The 17,229-nt window shown below is 42.8% G+C and overlaps 1 protein-coding gene across 4 annotated transcripts in view; it reads right to left on the minus strand.

Annotated features, from left to right (window-relative positions):
* CEP170B (centrosomal protein 170B) overlaps positions 1-17,229 on the minus strand; it is a 101,246-nt gene that overhangs the window by 59,325 nt on the left and 24,692 nt on the right. For all 4 annotated transcript variants that reach the window (XM_072986748.2, XM_072986747.2, XM_072986746.2 and 1 more), the window contains exons 4-5: positions 10,247-10,327; positions 2,600-2,656 (exon numbers count right to left, since the gene is read on the minus strand). In XM_072986748.2, the coding sequence (XP_072842849.2) occupies positions 2,600-2,656; positions 10,247-10,327 (138 nt within the window). The remainder of the gene's footprint in view (positions 1-2,599; positions 2,657-10,246; positions 10,328-17,229) is intronic.

Consider the following 17,229-nt stretch of genomic DNA (forward strand, 5'->3'; position numbering starts at 1 on the left):
TAAGCCTGGGCAGGCCAAGCAGCAGATCCAACAGAAGCTCAAAACAGCAAAGAACAGGGAAGTAGTTCATCAGTCTAGATCAGTGGTTCTTAACGTGGGCAATAATGCCCCCAGGGGGCGATTTCATTTTTCAGGGGGGCGGTAGAATGAAAAGGGGCAGCGTGGGGGCGCTGGAACAGAAGTGGGATTGTAGGGGGGCACTGGAGCAAGCCAAACCTGTGAAGATGGCCGCAGCCTTTTTACAGTGTGCATGAATATATATTTTCCTCCAATTTTAATTTAGTTTCAGACTTTTTGTCTTGAAATTTTTAGTTCCTGCATTTGTTTTTATGCCCTTTTTATATTTCTTTTTTCGTCTTAAAATTCACTTGCAACTAAATCATTAAATGTTACTTTTTGGGGGGCATTTCATTTTCTTGGAATTTAATTTTGTTTTCAGGGGTCATTGGATTTAAGTGTAATAAATAAATAAATAAATAAATAAATAAATAAATAAATAAATAAATAAAAGATACCATCATCGCGGAGAGGCGGACGATGATAACTTCCTCAATGGCTCAAGGGGCCGTTTCTTTCAAAAAGGTTAAGAACCACTGGTCTAGATCAACAAAGAGGAACAGAACTGACTTCCAGATGCTACTGGACTTCAATTCCATTACCCTCGTTATTGGTTCTGCTGACCAAGGCTAATGGGAGGTGTAGTCTTCAGTCCTAGATCTAAATGACACATGGAATTGCTGTTTGTCCTGTTTTTTTTATCAGTTCAAAAGGAAGGGAGGGTTAGAGCAGGAAAATGATGCAGGCAATTATGGGTCAAATATCCTCTCCTTTCAATGCCACAATTCCAACCATTATTCTTCACCTCGCCCACATCTGCTCTTTTAAAAAAGAAAAAAAAACTAAAAATGGAGAAGGACTTTGATAAAAGAACTTCCATGTTTTTTCTCTACTCAAGCTCTGAAACTACAGCTTTTAAGGAGAGGCAGAACCCAAAAAAACAAAAAACAAAAACAGGCTGGGCAAGTGTTTCATGTTCTCTACATCCATACCTGTTTTCCAGGTGTTTCTAAAGCTGAAAGAGGACATTTGTTTCCCCTCCTCACCCCCATCCCAGGGAGATGTACACAGTACACAAGCTTTACAATAAGAAAGGCCAGCTTCCTCATTTGCTCAGGGAAGAGTCGGCAGGTGTTCATATATGCACAAAAGGGAAAATGTAAGAAGGCAGGAAACGAGGGAGACTAGTCTTATTCTGGTTTTACAGAGAAAGTTCATAGGAGGAGGTGCCTGCCAAAGTCCCATTCCATCCACCTCCATAATCCACTGTCCAAAATGCAGAAGGTGGCAGGTCAACATATTGAAAGAGAGCCTTCACAATCCGTGGGCGCTCTCGACATGACCTGGAGACATCGTTTTTCAGGCTTCCAGTTTATATGCCTCATTCAGTTATGTAGATAAAGTAGAGAAGAAGAGAGATATGTATCCCATCTTGAACCTCTCGGTGGAAAAGTGATATACTGTATATGTGCAACCCACCAACAATGCTAATAATGTTTTAACTAGCAAGAACAGCTATCTAACAAAAGATGCAATTTTCCTTATATTATGTCACCAGAGTTAGCAAACTGCAAGGGGGCTTGTAGTTTCCATCTCAGCTTTGCTTGATCCACGGGTCTCCGAATTTTCAGTGGATTTGTTGTTCCTTTAATAAGTAAAGTTTCTAGCACTCAAGACTACAGACAAAAAAAGCATGAACCCATGAAGGCATGGCATCCTAAGGGACAGGTGGAGGCACAATCACTCAAGTAACAGCTTTCACAAAAGGGAGGAACTGCCAACGGGATTAACTCTAATCCAAGATTGATTCAGCATAATACACTGGAAATTTCTCATGGGAAACCTTTCCTCGAACATAAGGGAGTGGCAGTGCAGAGGTGTATTTCTGTTTATTGCACAGCCTTGGCTTAGGCTAGAGAAGCTCTGGATGCACTGAGCTGAATACATGTGACATTCATGAGGACTGGGAGCATGAGAAGACCCTTCAAGACATTAAACTGAAGTCACTTGGGGATTCTGCCTTCAGACCCCAAAAGCCAATGCCCGGGAGCAGGAAGATGTTGGACACAGAGTGTCTTTATTTCCTCATCTGAACCTGCCTGCCACTACAATAAGCTCAGGGCAGCATTTTAGATTCACAACAGCCATACGAGGTAGGCTGGTATCAAGAAACAGTGAACTAGTCCAAAACCTCCCAGTGAGGTGCAGATCTGAGTGCATCTGCATTCAATACTTGGTTATATTACAAGGGCTAGTTGGATTTGGGGGCCCGTTTGTGTGTTTTAAAGTTATACAATAATAAACAAGAGACTGATGGTGTGCCACCAGTTGAAATGTAAAGAACTTGAAAAACTCTGCAATTCCAAGAATTCTCCAGCCACACTGGTAATCAGGCTGGATGAGGAATTATGGGGATTATAGTTCAAAAGGTAACTTTTCCAACATCCGGTCCAGATAGAGCCCCACCAGCTGACTATTAATGTTTTAAAACACTGTACCATATGTTCACATTTTCTACATAAAAAGGAATACAAATGCTTACCTTTAGTGCTTCTTCTGGGACTTTGTGCTGAATATGTTCTAATACATACATATTAGCATGTAGAGAAAACATTAAGGAAAGAAGCCAATTTAGGAGACACAAACACTGTGTGTTCACAAAAGCTCACAGAAACCTGACTCCTGCAAAAAAAAAAATACTCACATCTCAAAGAACAGACTCATCAGACTATTCTGAAATAGGGACAAAGCTTTCTTTATAATCATGCTTTAAAATGGTAAATATGATAAACATATGTTGATATTACATTGTCTAACATGGAAATATTAATTAATACACATTGTTTAAATTATTGTTATGTGCCGTCAAGTCTCAATGGTTTGGGTATCTGGCTGCGGAGCCAGAGTTCAATTCTGTGCCTCCTGGAAGAACAGCCAGCCTAGGTGGCCTTGGGCAAGCTGCACAGTCCCAAGGCACCCCCAGGAGAAGGAATGGTAAACCATTTCTGAATATTCTCTACCTAGAAAACACTGAAAAGGGTCAGCATAACTCAGAACTCTCTTGATGGCACACAATGATTGTTATTATTAATAGAGGTCTCAAGGAAAGTGGGGTATTTAACCTTGACCAGTTCTACACATGTACCCTGTGAGCTTCTGTGGCTTCACACTGGGGTGGGGGAACTGAACCCAGGCCTCCTCCATCCTAGTCCATTATTATATCCCCTGCACCACACTGGGTACTTGATACTCTTTAAATACTATGGTATTTAAAGCAAAGAACTTACCAGTTATGATGATTATTAAAAACACCAGGCACAGTGAATCCAAATTATAAAAACACTAACTGGTATTATAGAACAGATACAAATTTTAACCAAAACCTAAGTATCTCTTAAATATTGGTGCAGTATGTATGCCATTTCTAATATTGCCTTTTTTGGCAGCTCTGATGGTGTGACTTATGAGATTTGTGACTGCATATAGTACTGTGTCAAATTTCTTGATATTGTTCCCAAAGCCCCAATGACTGTGGGGACCACTGAAGTGTGTTTCTTCCAGAGGTGAGATACTTCGATTGCCAAAGTTTGTTAGTTTTTCCAGTTCTTTATTTTCAACTCTGGCATCCACTGGAATTGCCATGTGAATTATCCAGACGTTTCTTCTATTACTACTATGTCTGTCTGGTGTGTTATTTCATCCAGATGTCTATCAGTTTGGATCTAGAAATCCCAAAAGATGGGTTTTTGGAGGCTGGCAAGTTATATATTCCCTGTGATCATCACAAAGCGAAAATACCCCATAGAGAACATCGCAAAGCGATCGCTTTTGCGATCGCAAAAACAGCATCGTTAAGCGATTTCGTCGCTAAACTGAGCGATTGCTAAGCGAGGCACCACTGTGTGTGTGTATAAAAACCCATCTTGTGGGATTTCTAGGTCACTATATATATATATACACTATATAGTATTGTGTGTGTGTGTGTGTGTGTGTTTGTGTGTACACACACAAACACTATGTTGATATTTAACAAACACACTTTTTTTGGTTCAAATCTGTATCTGTTATCTAGTACCAGTCAATGTTTTTATAATTTTGATTCACTGTGCCTGGTATTTTTGGAGGAGGAAAGAGGGGGAGGAAGAGAACTGCAGCAATAATAAAATGGAGGCATCTTTTAAAAATGTGTCACAAAGGAGCAGCCAGCACTAGTCAGTAGATGAAACGACAGCCACTTCTAAACCCTCAAGTGCTCAACTGGAAAGGAATGCATGACTAAGACCCACATGAGAAAGAGAAAGTTAATGTTTGATCACATCATTCATGTCTGCCATCAGCCCCATCACTTACACCAATCCCTCCAGATGCAATTAGATTAAGCTCAACTTCTGTTACCAGGAAGAACATTTGAATTCCTGCATTAATAGAGGACAAGTCCTTGTGACATCAGGTATTCGTCTAATGGAAAACACTTCAGTTTTCTGGAATTTAAATGATAGTAAAAGGCAGGAAGTGAGATGGGGAGGCCAAATTTTGGAGTATGGGCCTATGTGGCCTTTATCATTCTCCGGGACACACACTCCACAACACCACCAATTTTAAATGTGTTTGCTTCTTTAAAAGGTTCCTTGTACCTTGTAAGAAACACCAGGAGGAAATCTTGTTATGGTCCTGGTTTTCGGACCAGGAGGATCTTCCACCCGCCCCCCAAAAAATCAGAAGTGACCAAAACACTTCGATCTTGAACAAAAGGCATTTCCATGTGAGGTCAACACATTGGAAATGCCCCCTCCCTCCATTGTGCCCTAAGGATGTGAGGAAACTTTCTGAAGTTAAAAAATGGGGTTGCCGGGGATGGAGAAGGTTGTCCAAAGTCTGGATGTGACCATAGGTGGTGGACCTCAGATCTCTGGAAGTTGTTCACCCTGATCTAAGGCTACAAGGTGTACTTGTCTTCCCCACAGATGTTTGCATACACAATAAAAGACACTCAGGTGTTCTGCTGTCACCTTACAGCATGTGCTAAGGGGATCAGTCAGCAGAAGTCACCAGTGACTAAAGTACTTCTAAAGTACTTAATACCATCCCTACAGCACAAGGTTGGAAAAGGAAATGTGTTGGCTTCACATTTCCCTATTAAAGTATCAATATTACACCTCTCAAAACTGACAACCAACCCAATATCACCTCCAAAATGTGTACATTTCCAAAGCTGAGGCTGAATCCGGAGCCCCTGTGGTAGGTGGCTTGGGTGGCTCTCTCACATTTGGGGGGACCACCTTGGCAGCGAAGAGTGGGGTCCGCAGCCTCGGCATATATTTGGAGCCGACGCTCACCATGGAAACTCAGGTGGCGTCGGTAGTCCGCACCGCATTTTTCCTTCTTTGGCGGATTGCCTGGCTGCGACCCTATCTCGACATGGGGGCGCTCACTACCTTGGTGCATGCACTCGTAATCTCAAGATTAGATCACTGTAACACGCTCTACGTGGGGCTGCCTTTGAGGCTGACACGGAAGCTTCAGGTGGTGCAGAATGCGGCGGCCAGGCTCCTTACAGGAGTGAGAAAATATCAACACATCTCTCCAACGCTGGCCGCATTGCATTGACTGCCCATCTGTTTCCGTGTCAACTTCAAAGTTTTAATGCTTACTTATAAGGCCCTAAACGGTTTAGGACCTCGATATTTGGCGGAACACCTCCTCCCACCAAGGTCTACCCGGATCACCCGCATGAGTCAGGAAGTGAGGCTGAGGAGCCTGACGCCGAGAGAGGCCCGGAAGGAGAAGACACGGAACCGGGCCTTCCCGGCGGTGGCTCCTCGCCTCTGGAACAATCTCCCTCCGGCAATTCGCGCGGCCCCCACGCTGGGCACCTTTAAAACCCAATTAAAAACATGGCTGTTTATTCAGGCCTTCCCTCCAGCCAACTCTTGATTTTTTCTTACTTTTCCTTTTTATCTTTACTGCTGTTCTTGTTTGATTATTATGTATTTGTCTATGTTTTATTATTTGATTTTATATTTGGAAGCCGCCTAGAGTGGTCCGGTGGGCCATATAGGCGGGGTATTAATTAATTAATTAATTAATTAATTAATTAATTAATTAAATTTTGTTGCAAGAAAAAATGCACACAACGACATGAACATATATGACAAATGGCTAAGATCCAAGATGCATATACTGTATCTGAAAAAGCTATACTTACTTTTACAAATATACTTTAGTCAATGGGGAAAATGCATTAAAATGCCTAGTTTAGTGGACAAAAATACAGTGGTGCCTCGCATAGCGAGGTTAATCTGTTCCAGATTAACCCTCGCTATGGGAAACATCGCTGTGCGGAAATAAAAAAGCTTCGTTCAATGCGTTCCTATGGCTTGAAAACTCACCGCTGTGCGAGGTTCTTCCATAGCGCTGCCATTTTCGCGCCCTCGGTAAGCGAGGGCAGGGCGCGAAAATGCGGCGCGGACCTTCTGGCGGCCATTGTGGAACCGCCGATCAGCTGTTCTCCCCGCTTCGTTATGCGATATTCGCTAAGCGAATCGCTTAATGAACATCGCACAGCGAAAAACCTCCATAGGGGCCATCGCTGAGCAAATGCTCCAGCGATGGCCCAGAGCCCCTCGTTAAGCGATTTAATCACTCAACGGGGCACTCATTATGCGAGGCACCACTGTACACGTGTGTGGAGAAAAAAAAATTTTCTCAAAAAGTTGATTTTTCAGGCTTACAATATCCACATGATCTTTGCATGTCATCTGGCTCCACACTGGGGTGAGGGATGGATTTAAAATGTACATTTATCATTTAAGATAAATGTACATTTATCTTAAATGATAAATTTACATTTGCAATTTTGGAGTTAATAAATCAGAATAAGAGGGGCCTATTTTTTTAAGTAGCCCCATGCAACAGAATGATTATTTACCTGGTGCAAAATTTCCATCACAATGTACCATTAAAGAAATGCACTAGAAGAACATAGCTTGTAGTGATCAATAATTCATGAACTGCGAAAACTGATAACTGTGCTTTTTTTTCTCCCCTTTTGTCAGTCACGTGATTTCCTTTGTTGCTGGTTTTTAAACTACTCAGGGCACACAGTCTGGGATCAATATTGGTGTGCCTTGCCCAGACACTGCAGGACTCTGGTGCTAAACCACCCATTCCAAGACCGCTTGAACAAAGGGTTTCTCCACTAGACTCAGACTTTGGCTGAAGTTGTTCCACTTCTAGGCAGGTAGAAGACAACACCCACAGGGTGTTGCAGAGGTGTTGTTGTTTGGGAAAATACAATAGAATGCAGCACTTTTTTCCCATTCATCAATAGCAAGCACAATGGCCAATAAGGGCTCACAGTTCGGGGCGGGGCGGGGGGGGGACTAGAAAATCCAGCTACTGAAAGCTCAGATCTCTGAACCCAGTCCCAGGGCCCAGAAATCACACAGATCATTTGATAGAAGATTGGCATTTCCAGAAGCAAGTAGACAGAAAAATAAAGTTACACTGGCTGAAGTCCTGTAGTGTTACAATTAGAATAGGCCTATTGAATCAATGGAACGTACGGAGGAGTTGATTCACCAAATCCCCATTGATTAATTTATTCTACTTTTTAAGTTACTACAGGATTTCAAGCACGGTGTGAAATGTATTGCAATTGGCAGTCAGAGAGCTTGGGGAAGTTCCCTTTTTGGACTACAATGCCCAGAATTCTTGAGCAATCATGACCACTGGCAATGCTGGAGAGGGGATTCTGAGAGCTGTAATCCAGAATTCTGTGTGTTTGTTGCTACAGCTGCAGTCTAGAATTCTATCTATTTGTTGCTGGCAGTGCAAACCCAGAAACTCTGAGCTGGGTTTGCACTGCCAGCAACAACTACACAGCATGAGACATAATCCCACGCAAAGCTCCCAGGGCAGGGAAAGCCACAACTCTAAAGGAGAAAGTGTTACATCAGCCACATTTACAGTTGCACTGAATGAGCGACTTGCAGGTCGCCAACCAAAATGGAATGAGAAAGGTGGGGGAGCGAATATTTGAGAGCACCCAAGAATGCCAGAAAGGAAGGCAAATGTAACATTAAACAGATCAAGGACGACGGCACAACATTTTAGCATTGCTGGAGAAATCCGCGCGTTTCGTGTCGTGGTGAGCAGATGCACAGTCTTCTGCAAGAGAACACTGCTGACTCAGGCGAAATGAAAGATGGCATGAGCTCAAAACAGCTGACTAAAAAAGGAAAGAGGCAGGACGGCCCAATAAATAAATAAAGATCAGCAGGCTGTGGAGAGGGAGGGAAGGCATATTGCACCAGGTTGCAGGAATTACGACATTAAGTTTGCGCTTCCGGTTACTTCATTTCAGCAAAAAGATTCTCTGTCGTCTCCCTCTTCCCTCATCCCATCCCAGTGACCTCAACACAGACGAGGATTTCTCAAGAGCCCCACGTCTGCTGCCAAGATCTACTGAAATGTCAACCGCACTGTAATCTGCTTAAGACAAAAACAGACAGGCTGGCAGATCCCAAGGCGTCTCGCCAATAAAGAACAAAATGACAATAAATGCCAGCCTGTGCACTGTAACAGCACAGTGATGGCATGTTCAGAGAGTCTTAAAAAAAAACAAGAGGAAAAAAGACAAGAGACACCGGAAGTGATTAGATACAGATCGTGACATCACTCAGAAAGAAAAGGTTTTTAAAAATAAAAAACACAATGCCTTATTAACCAGGAGGGGAATTTTACCCCAACCTGATTTTTTACACCACAGCAGTTTAATAAGAGAAGGTCAACAGAATGGATGGTAGGAAGAGAAAGGGGGACTGTGTGTATCATACACACAAAAAAGACCAGTGTTTAGGGGAAAGTTGGGTTTTTTGGACTGCAACACCTACAACGCCATCCCCCACAACATAGCCAGAAATCAGATTGGCTGAAGCATCTGGGAGTTACAACCCCCCAAAAAACCCAGCTTTTCCCTATCTCTATCAGAGAGCAAACTGTTCTCACATGCAGAGTTTTATTGTACAGATCAACAGCTGAACACCCCCAGCGCTCTCTGGGAACCAAGGTAACATGTGCTGAATAATTTTCTTCAAGTTCCTCCTGATTCCATCCAGCAACCATGGCAAATACATGAAAGGAAGCCAGAAGAGAAGACTAGAAAAAGGGAATGAGGACTGGGGTGACAGCATGTTGAGGGGGGTTGTGGGGAAAAACAAACACGAGGTTTGCACAACAACAATCACCAGTAATCACGCAAGTTGCTTTCGAATGGCTATTAAAATGCCAGGAAATGTTCAATTTCTCCTCACCCTCTGTTCTCTTTCTAGCTGTAAAATAACTCAGACCACATACAGTGGTGCCTCGCATAGCGATCACTCCGTTTAACAAAGAAATCATTTTGCGACGCTTTGCGATGTTCCCTATGGGGAAAATTCACTTTGTGATGATCGCAGGGAAGCGATCATCGCAAAGCCTCCATTTTCGGCCAGCTGATCGGCGGTTCCAAAATGGCCACCGGGTAAACAAAATGGCCACCCGCTGTGTTTTCGCACAGATTCCTCGCTTAAGAGGCAGCAAAAATGGCCACCGTATGGAGGATCTTCGCTTTAAGGTCAGTTTTTAGCCCATAGGAACGCATTAAACAGGTTTTAATGTGTTTCTATGGGCTTTTTAATATTGCTTAGCGATGAAATCGCTTAGCAGCGATTTTTGCTGCACGGATTAACATCGCTAAGCGAGGCACCACTGTACTGTGCTCCCAGAACAGCTTGCAAGTCATGTCTCCAGAGCTGCATACAGCAATATACCATCTGCAGAACACAAAATAATGTGGCCTCTAAGTAGTGTGTTTCAAAGGCTGAGAAGTAACGGCCAATCCACAGTCACTTTTGTGGGTTCATGGCTGAACGTGGGTCACTCAATTCAATGCTACAACCAACTTCCGGGCTATCAAAACAGCAACTGCAAGAGAACACGGAAAATGAACATTTCACCAAAGATCATACAAGTGAACCACCAGGGTGGATTGCATCCCATACAAGAAGGATCAGCTAAAAGTGCTAATACGTGGGCTTTTAATTTGGCAAGCAATAAGAGAAGATTTTTGTATATAATTGAAAAAGGAAAAGCACCTCATACGTAAGAACCACATGCAATTTTGCCTCTAGAGCATCACCAAAAGGATATCGTAGCCAAAGCGGATCACATCATTCAGTTTTAGGGTGATGTATTTCTGGTCAGGAATCCGCACGTCGTTCACAAAGGTCTGTAGAAAAGAAGGTTCAAAAGTCAATGACACAAAGACAAAACAAGTGAGGCTGTGTGCAAGAAACCCAGAGGAGTCTTAAAAAATCCATCTGCGCCAACCTCTGCCTGCTTATCATTTCAATGCCCTCCCACTCCCACTCCTGAGTACCCTCTTCCTCCTTCTCTGAGCCTCATGGTGCAGGGGTTAAACTGCAGTACTGCAGCCAAACCAGCTCGAGGTTCACTCAGCCTTCCATCCTTACAAGATCAGTAAATTGAGTACCCAGCTTGTTGGGGAGGACAATGTGTAGCTCAATAATTAACTTGTAAACTGCCCAGAGAGTGCTTTAAGTGCTATAGGTGGCATATAAGCAACACACTTCATTTTGTTTTGTTTTGTTTTCTTTTTTTGTTTGTTTGTTGTAGTTGTTTTCTCTTCCACTGCTTTTCAGACACTGCTTTTTCTGGCAAAGGCAGATCTGTTGTACCCAATGCTTAAGGATAAAAAGAAGCAGAAGTGATGCAGCCACGGTACAATTTCCAGCGCTGTAGCCACTGCTGTTTTTTTAAAAAAACACGACCCCTTCCCTTTGTGCCACAGAACAGCACATATCCTTGGCAAAAAAAGACAGTGTTTCCACCTGCCAAAGAGAACCACAGAAGTCTTTAATCATAGTCACAAATATCCACCTGCTCTTTCTGGTCTATAGAACGACTGTTCAAGAACTTGGAAAGTATTATCACCACAACAGAAAATCACTGTTTAGCATACATATGTAGGGCTTTTGAGTCTGAAAAGCTTTTAAGAAAACATTGTGTCAACCATCCTGCCTATTTATTAGCTAAATTCATAGCCTACTGCATCTTTCCACCAAGGAGCTAAAGGCAGTGTATGTGGTTTTCTTCCTCCTCACACAAATACCCTGTCATGATACAAGAGGTCTATGATCATCTGGTGTGTTTCACATCTTGATAGGGGCAGCCCAATCCATATCCATCGCCTCAGACTGACTCTGTACAGTGGTGCCTCGCTTGACGACGTTAATCCGTTCCAGCGAAATCGCTGTAGAGCGAAATCGTCGTCAAGCAAAAGTAAAAAGCCCATTAGAATGCATTAGAAATCGGTTAACGCGTTCTAATGGGCGAAATACCTCATCGTAAAGCGAAGATCCTCCATAGGGCGGCCATTTTATGCTCCCTGTAGAGCGAAGAATCCGTCCCTAGCAGAGCGGGGAGCCATTTTGCACAGCGGGCAGCCATTTTGGAAACCCAACGATCAGCTGTTTTGATCGCCGTGAAGCGAAAAATCAGTTCCTGAAGCAAAGAACCGATCATCGTAAAGTGGATTTTCCCCATAGACACATTGTTTTGCGATCGCAATAGCAATCACAAAAACCTCATCGTATAGCGGATTCGTCGTACAACGAGGTAATCATCAAGCAGGACACCACTGTATATGATCCTTACAAGACTCCTGTAGGATAAGGTCATTCCTATGATCCCCATGTTACAGATAAAAAGCTGGCCATACAGATGGGTCCAAAGCTGAAGAGAAACTGGAACCAACACCTGCCTGGTTTAAGGACATCCAAGGACGTAAATGTAGGAAGTGTTCTGGCTCATCTGGAAGCATATCTCGTGGCATTATGGGGCATATAAAACCCACAAAGAGTCAGATGTGGAGGGAGAAAAAATTAAAGAAAGCTGTCTTTCTGCTGGATTATGTTTCAGTAAGGGAGGTCAGGTCCCCAGATGTTCCTTGCGTTAATAGTGATTAATCCTCCATCCGAAAGCATTTCAACACACCAGAAAATATGTCTCTTATTTCTCTCTTTTACAATTCCACACTCTTTAACAGACACCCTTTATTTCTACTGCTAGAACAGGGACATAAGCTGCCATGTACTGTGGGTCTGATGGTCCATCAGATGGTCCATACAACCCAGAACCATCAATACTGATTGGCAAAAGATTCACCATGGTTTCAGGCAGGAATCTTTCCTAATTCTATCCAAAGATGCCAGGAATTGAACATCAAATTTAATGAGGACACAAGAAAGGAACTTCTCAGGGGTTGCTCTTAGACGGTGGGATCCCTTTCCAAAGCTAAGTTTGGTCCCTTTTTACCAGCAGACAAAGCCATTTTTATTTAATTTTAATTTTTAGTTGTGTTTGTTGAATTACATGTTTATTTGTTTGCATGTTTATATGGGCTGCAGCTGTACACCAGCCAGAGTGACCATTGGTCAGATGGGTGGTTTAGAATATAAATCAATCAATCAATCAATCAATTAATATTTAGATATGTGTCTGGCCACTGATCAAGACCTTTCAATCGTGGACACTGTTGTTATTCTTGCATTTTTCTGCACTTTTCAGTATTTGCATTAATGTGATTATTTAATATTCTTTAGCATTGTAATATGCTGAGTTTTTAGCTGGATCTGTTTTGTTAATTTATATTATAAGTCACTTTGGGACCTTCAAGGGAGAAAAATCAGATATAAATTAAAAGAAGAAACTAGGATCCTTCTGCATGCAAGGTATACCCTTTACCACTGAGCTACAGCCTCTTCTGCCAAAGAGCATCCAGTATTCCCGGGTGGTCTCCCATCCAAGTGTTAACAAATGAGTATGTTCAGATTTGTACTTTTTGGACTATAGTTCCCAGAATTCCCCAGGCAGCATAGGGGAAACAACACACCTATACCAAGCCAAATCTGATTGCTTTGAGGTAGGACACCACATGCAAGTTTTTATTGGTAAGGTTTGCCCAAAAGCATCCATTTTGCAGGATCTATCAGACAGGTCAAAGAGGAAGGAAGCCACTTGGAAATGTCACCAGGTCTAGACTCAGCAATCATTCCTGTCACAGAGAGTGAAAGGCACAGATACATGTGTGCGTGTGAGAGCACCCAGCCAACCAATTTTAAACATGACTTCCATCTTCCTCAACAATGCACTATGGAATAATCTGAAATGTGATAAGCAAATCGGAACTGTGAAGCTCAGTTTCTCAGCACTGAACTCAAGCATCTGAATTGGGCTCTACAGGCAAATGGCTACTCCAAAAATGAAATCACAAGAGCCATCAAACCTAGAAAACAACACCGAATTGAAGGAGAAAAACAGCCACCCACAAATAAAGTATTTCTGCCATACATCAAAGGGGTCACGGCCCTCATGGGGAAACTTTTGAAAAAACACAACCTACAAACAGTATTCAAGCCCACCACAAAAATACAACAAATGTTGCGGTCAGCAAAGGACAGAAGGGAGGCTCTGACCACTGCAGGAGTATACCGGATACTTTGCAGTTGTGGTCAGGTATATATTGGAACCACAAAACGAAGCATCCACACCAGAATCAAAGAACATGAGAGACACTGCAGACTAAAACAACCAGAAAAATCTGCAGTAGCTGAACATGTCCTAAAACAAGCTGGACATGAAATTCTATTTCAAAATACTAAAATACTGAACAACACCAGCAATCATTATGTCAGACTGCACAGGGAAGCCATTGAAATCCACAAGCACCAGCAGAACTGCAACAAAAAAGAGGAAAGTGTGAAGCTCAACAAAACCTGGCTCCCAGCATTCAAAAATACAGCATGCAAAAGGTCAACGAACTCCACCCAGCCACAAGGACAGGAGATCACTACACACAAAAGACCAGCTAACGACACCCATCAACCACAGTGACAGATAATCTCTTCTCCTTAGCACAAAAATGCACCCACAACAAGACACACTAATCACCCATCTACAGGAAAAGACAAAAGCCTATCTCACAGCCATAAATACTGCACTCCCAACCCAACTACACCAGAGTACACAGTGCTGTCCTCTGAAGATGCCGGCCACAGAGACTGGCAAAATGTTAGGAAGATTAACCTTCAGAACACGGCCAAAGAGCCCGAAAAACCCACAACAACCATTAGATCCGGGCCGTGAAAGCCTTCGCAAATACATAAAACTTATTAGCCTTGAAGGTCCACAAAAGGCACCATTGCTTTGTTTATTATAACAAAGCATGTTGCTTTGCTAAAATTGAAGGAACCAATCACTTCAATTGTGAAGGGAAAACAGTAGCAACCTCAGTTCAGGCCATATATTTAGTTCCAGCTTGAGCTGTCCTACAGACTGAAGCTCCATGACTATTTTCTACTGAAACCCGGTCTCCCCACAGCTATTTTCCTTGGAAGGCTTTGCTCACTGGGTGAATTACTACTAGTTGTAAATAGCATTGCAGTAATACTTCCATATCTTCACATTTGCATGGAAGAAATGCAAATGTTCCCTATCTCAATGTTTCTGGACTTGTGGGGCCCACAGAGATGACATTTCTTCTGCAATTTCCAGTGGCAGTTGAAGGAAATTGCTACTTGCACCTTTCTTGTTGATTATGCTACTGCGTTTTTGTCACTCGTTGAAATGAATTCTAGTCCCCATCTGGATATTACCCTTGCATAACAAAGCAAGTCATTTTATTTGCCGTGGCTGCCGGAAAGATCAGAGCAAAGGTCTTAACAGATAGCAGGGCGAGCACATGGACAATTTGATTTAGCATGTTTGACTTCTTGTAAGGAACTATAATTACATGCAACAAAATGGGCTAAGCAGCAGCTGGAGAGACTGCAGGAAAATGGACATGCAAATCTGAACCACGAGCATGGTCCCACCTGCTGCTGCTGCTGCTGTTTCAAAGTTAAAGTGACTTTCTTTAATACAGTGGTGCCTCACTTTACGATTGCTCTGCATTACGACAAATCCACTTTACGATGATCTTTTTGCAATCGCAAAACGATGGTCTAAATGGGGGAATTTCGCTTTGCGATGATCAGTTCCCTGCTTCGGGAACTGATTCTTCGCAAAACGATGTTTTTAGAACACCTGATCGGCTGTTTCAAAATGGACACCGGGTAATTAAAATGGCTCCCCGCTGTGTTTAGGGACGGATTACTCGCTATACATGCAGCGAAAATGGCCGCCGTATGGAGGATCTTTGCTGGATGGTGATTTTTTACCCCATTGGAACATATTGAATGGGTTTCAATGCGTTTCAATGGGTTTTTTATTTCCGCTTTACGATGTTTTCGCTTAACGGCAATTTTCCTGGAATGGATTATCGTTGTTAAGTGAAGCACCACTGTATAACGTGTGCCTTCAAGCCAATTCTGATGTATGGCAACCTCTGCAGTGTTTTCTAGGTAGATAGTATCAGAAGTTATTTACCATTCTCTTTATTGGGTGGTATCCTGTCCTCAGCCACACAGACTGGCTCTTCCTCTAGGAAGCACAGTGGGGAATTGAACTCCCAACTTCTGGCTCCACTGCCAGATACCTAACCCGCTGAGCTATCTGTTCAGGTGCGGGCTACCTTTAAGGATTTTAAGCATATAGTTTCCCAGCCCTTTCTCAATTCTTGATTCTTTCAGCTGCACACACCATGGTAGACTGATTCTAAGATTTTCTACACAGAGAGCATGTGCTCTGCTAGGGAACTGTAGATTGTCTCCAATTTTTAATTTGCCCTGGGGAGTGAAACATCTTAGACCAGCCCTTCTCAGGGCCATTAGAAGACTGAGAACACATCCTCAGTTTATATGCCACAGGTTGTCATTCCATATCAAACAAAGGTGGATAGTTTAAGGTCCTCCAGAACTTCTGGATTCTAGCTTTAACCAACATAGCTTTTGGTCAGAAATGATGGGTCTTGTAGTTCATCTGGGAAGTACCAGCTTGCTTTACCTTGATGTAGGAGTTCATACAGATATTCCTCATGTTTTCACACTAGTGTCCCAGCTGGCAGACACACAAGTCTATTCACACTACACAGTTAGCAATAGTTAAGATACCAATATCACTGTCACGGCTTCGCTTTATAGAAATTTGGCATTTGCAGTTTGGCGAGATACTGAGAATTCTCTTGTACAGCGCTGTAGCACTTTAGCTCAAAGGAATACAGTAGGGAGCTATAGCAGAGAATTCTAAGCATCTTATCACACTACAAATCCCAAAATTCCAAGACAACCAAACCACAGCAATTGAAGCAGGATGGAACTTCTGTAGCTACACAGTACACATACATTCACTAACTCTTTCTCTCTCTTTCTTTCTCCTGCCACCTGCACACTGGGCCAGCACGTAAAAGAGATCTACATCTGCAGAGTCACTTCATGCATGGTTGAATATAAGCAAGCAGCAACTCTAAAGGAGACCTATAGCAAGTACAGCACTGTAACCCAGTCCTGAACTTCAGCTGCACAGCCACTCTCTACTGCTTCAAAAATTCACTCATTCAATATACGCAGCAAGGTTCCTTTTCCTACTATCGATTCCAAAATGCAGAGAGATTGCAAACAGATGCAAACAGGCTAAGCGACATGTAGCTGCAGTTGGACTGGAAAGCTGGAACTGGGAAATAAAGAGCACGATCAATCTTTTGCAGATGGGGCTTGCAAAGCAAACGGAGACAGGAAATTATTTGCAGGCGTATACTGCCAAGTTTTCTCAGCAACAGTACAGAATCCTAACCTTTTTTGAGACATGTTTTAAAGGAAGGGTGGGGACGCATGATTAGAGCTTGGAAAAATTATTTGTTGACCACAATTCATATTGATCATGCTGGCTGGAACATGCTGTGGTCCTGAAAAAGTAACTTTTCCAAACTCTGGTACAAATTTAGAAGCATCTTCCTCAGATATAGGAGACGAGGAATACCCCATGGACGGGGACACACACACACACACACACACACACACACACACACACACACACACACACACACACACACACACACTCTCTCTCTCTCTCTCTCTCTCTCTCTCTCTCTCTCTCTCTCTCTCTCTCTCTCTCTCTCTCTCTCTCTAATTTTCCCGTCTTTTTCATTTCCAGAGCCAGAAACAACAACAAGAA

The sequence above is a fragment of the Pogona vitticeps genome, chromosome 1 (assembly GCF_051106095.1).
Source record: "Pogona vitticeps strain Pit_001003342236 chromosome 1, PviZW2.1, whole genome shotgun sequence".
NCBI classification, from domain to species: Eukaryota; Metazoa; Chordata; class Lepidosauria; order Squamata; family Agamidae; genus Pogona; species Pogona vitticeps.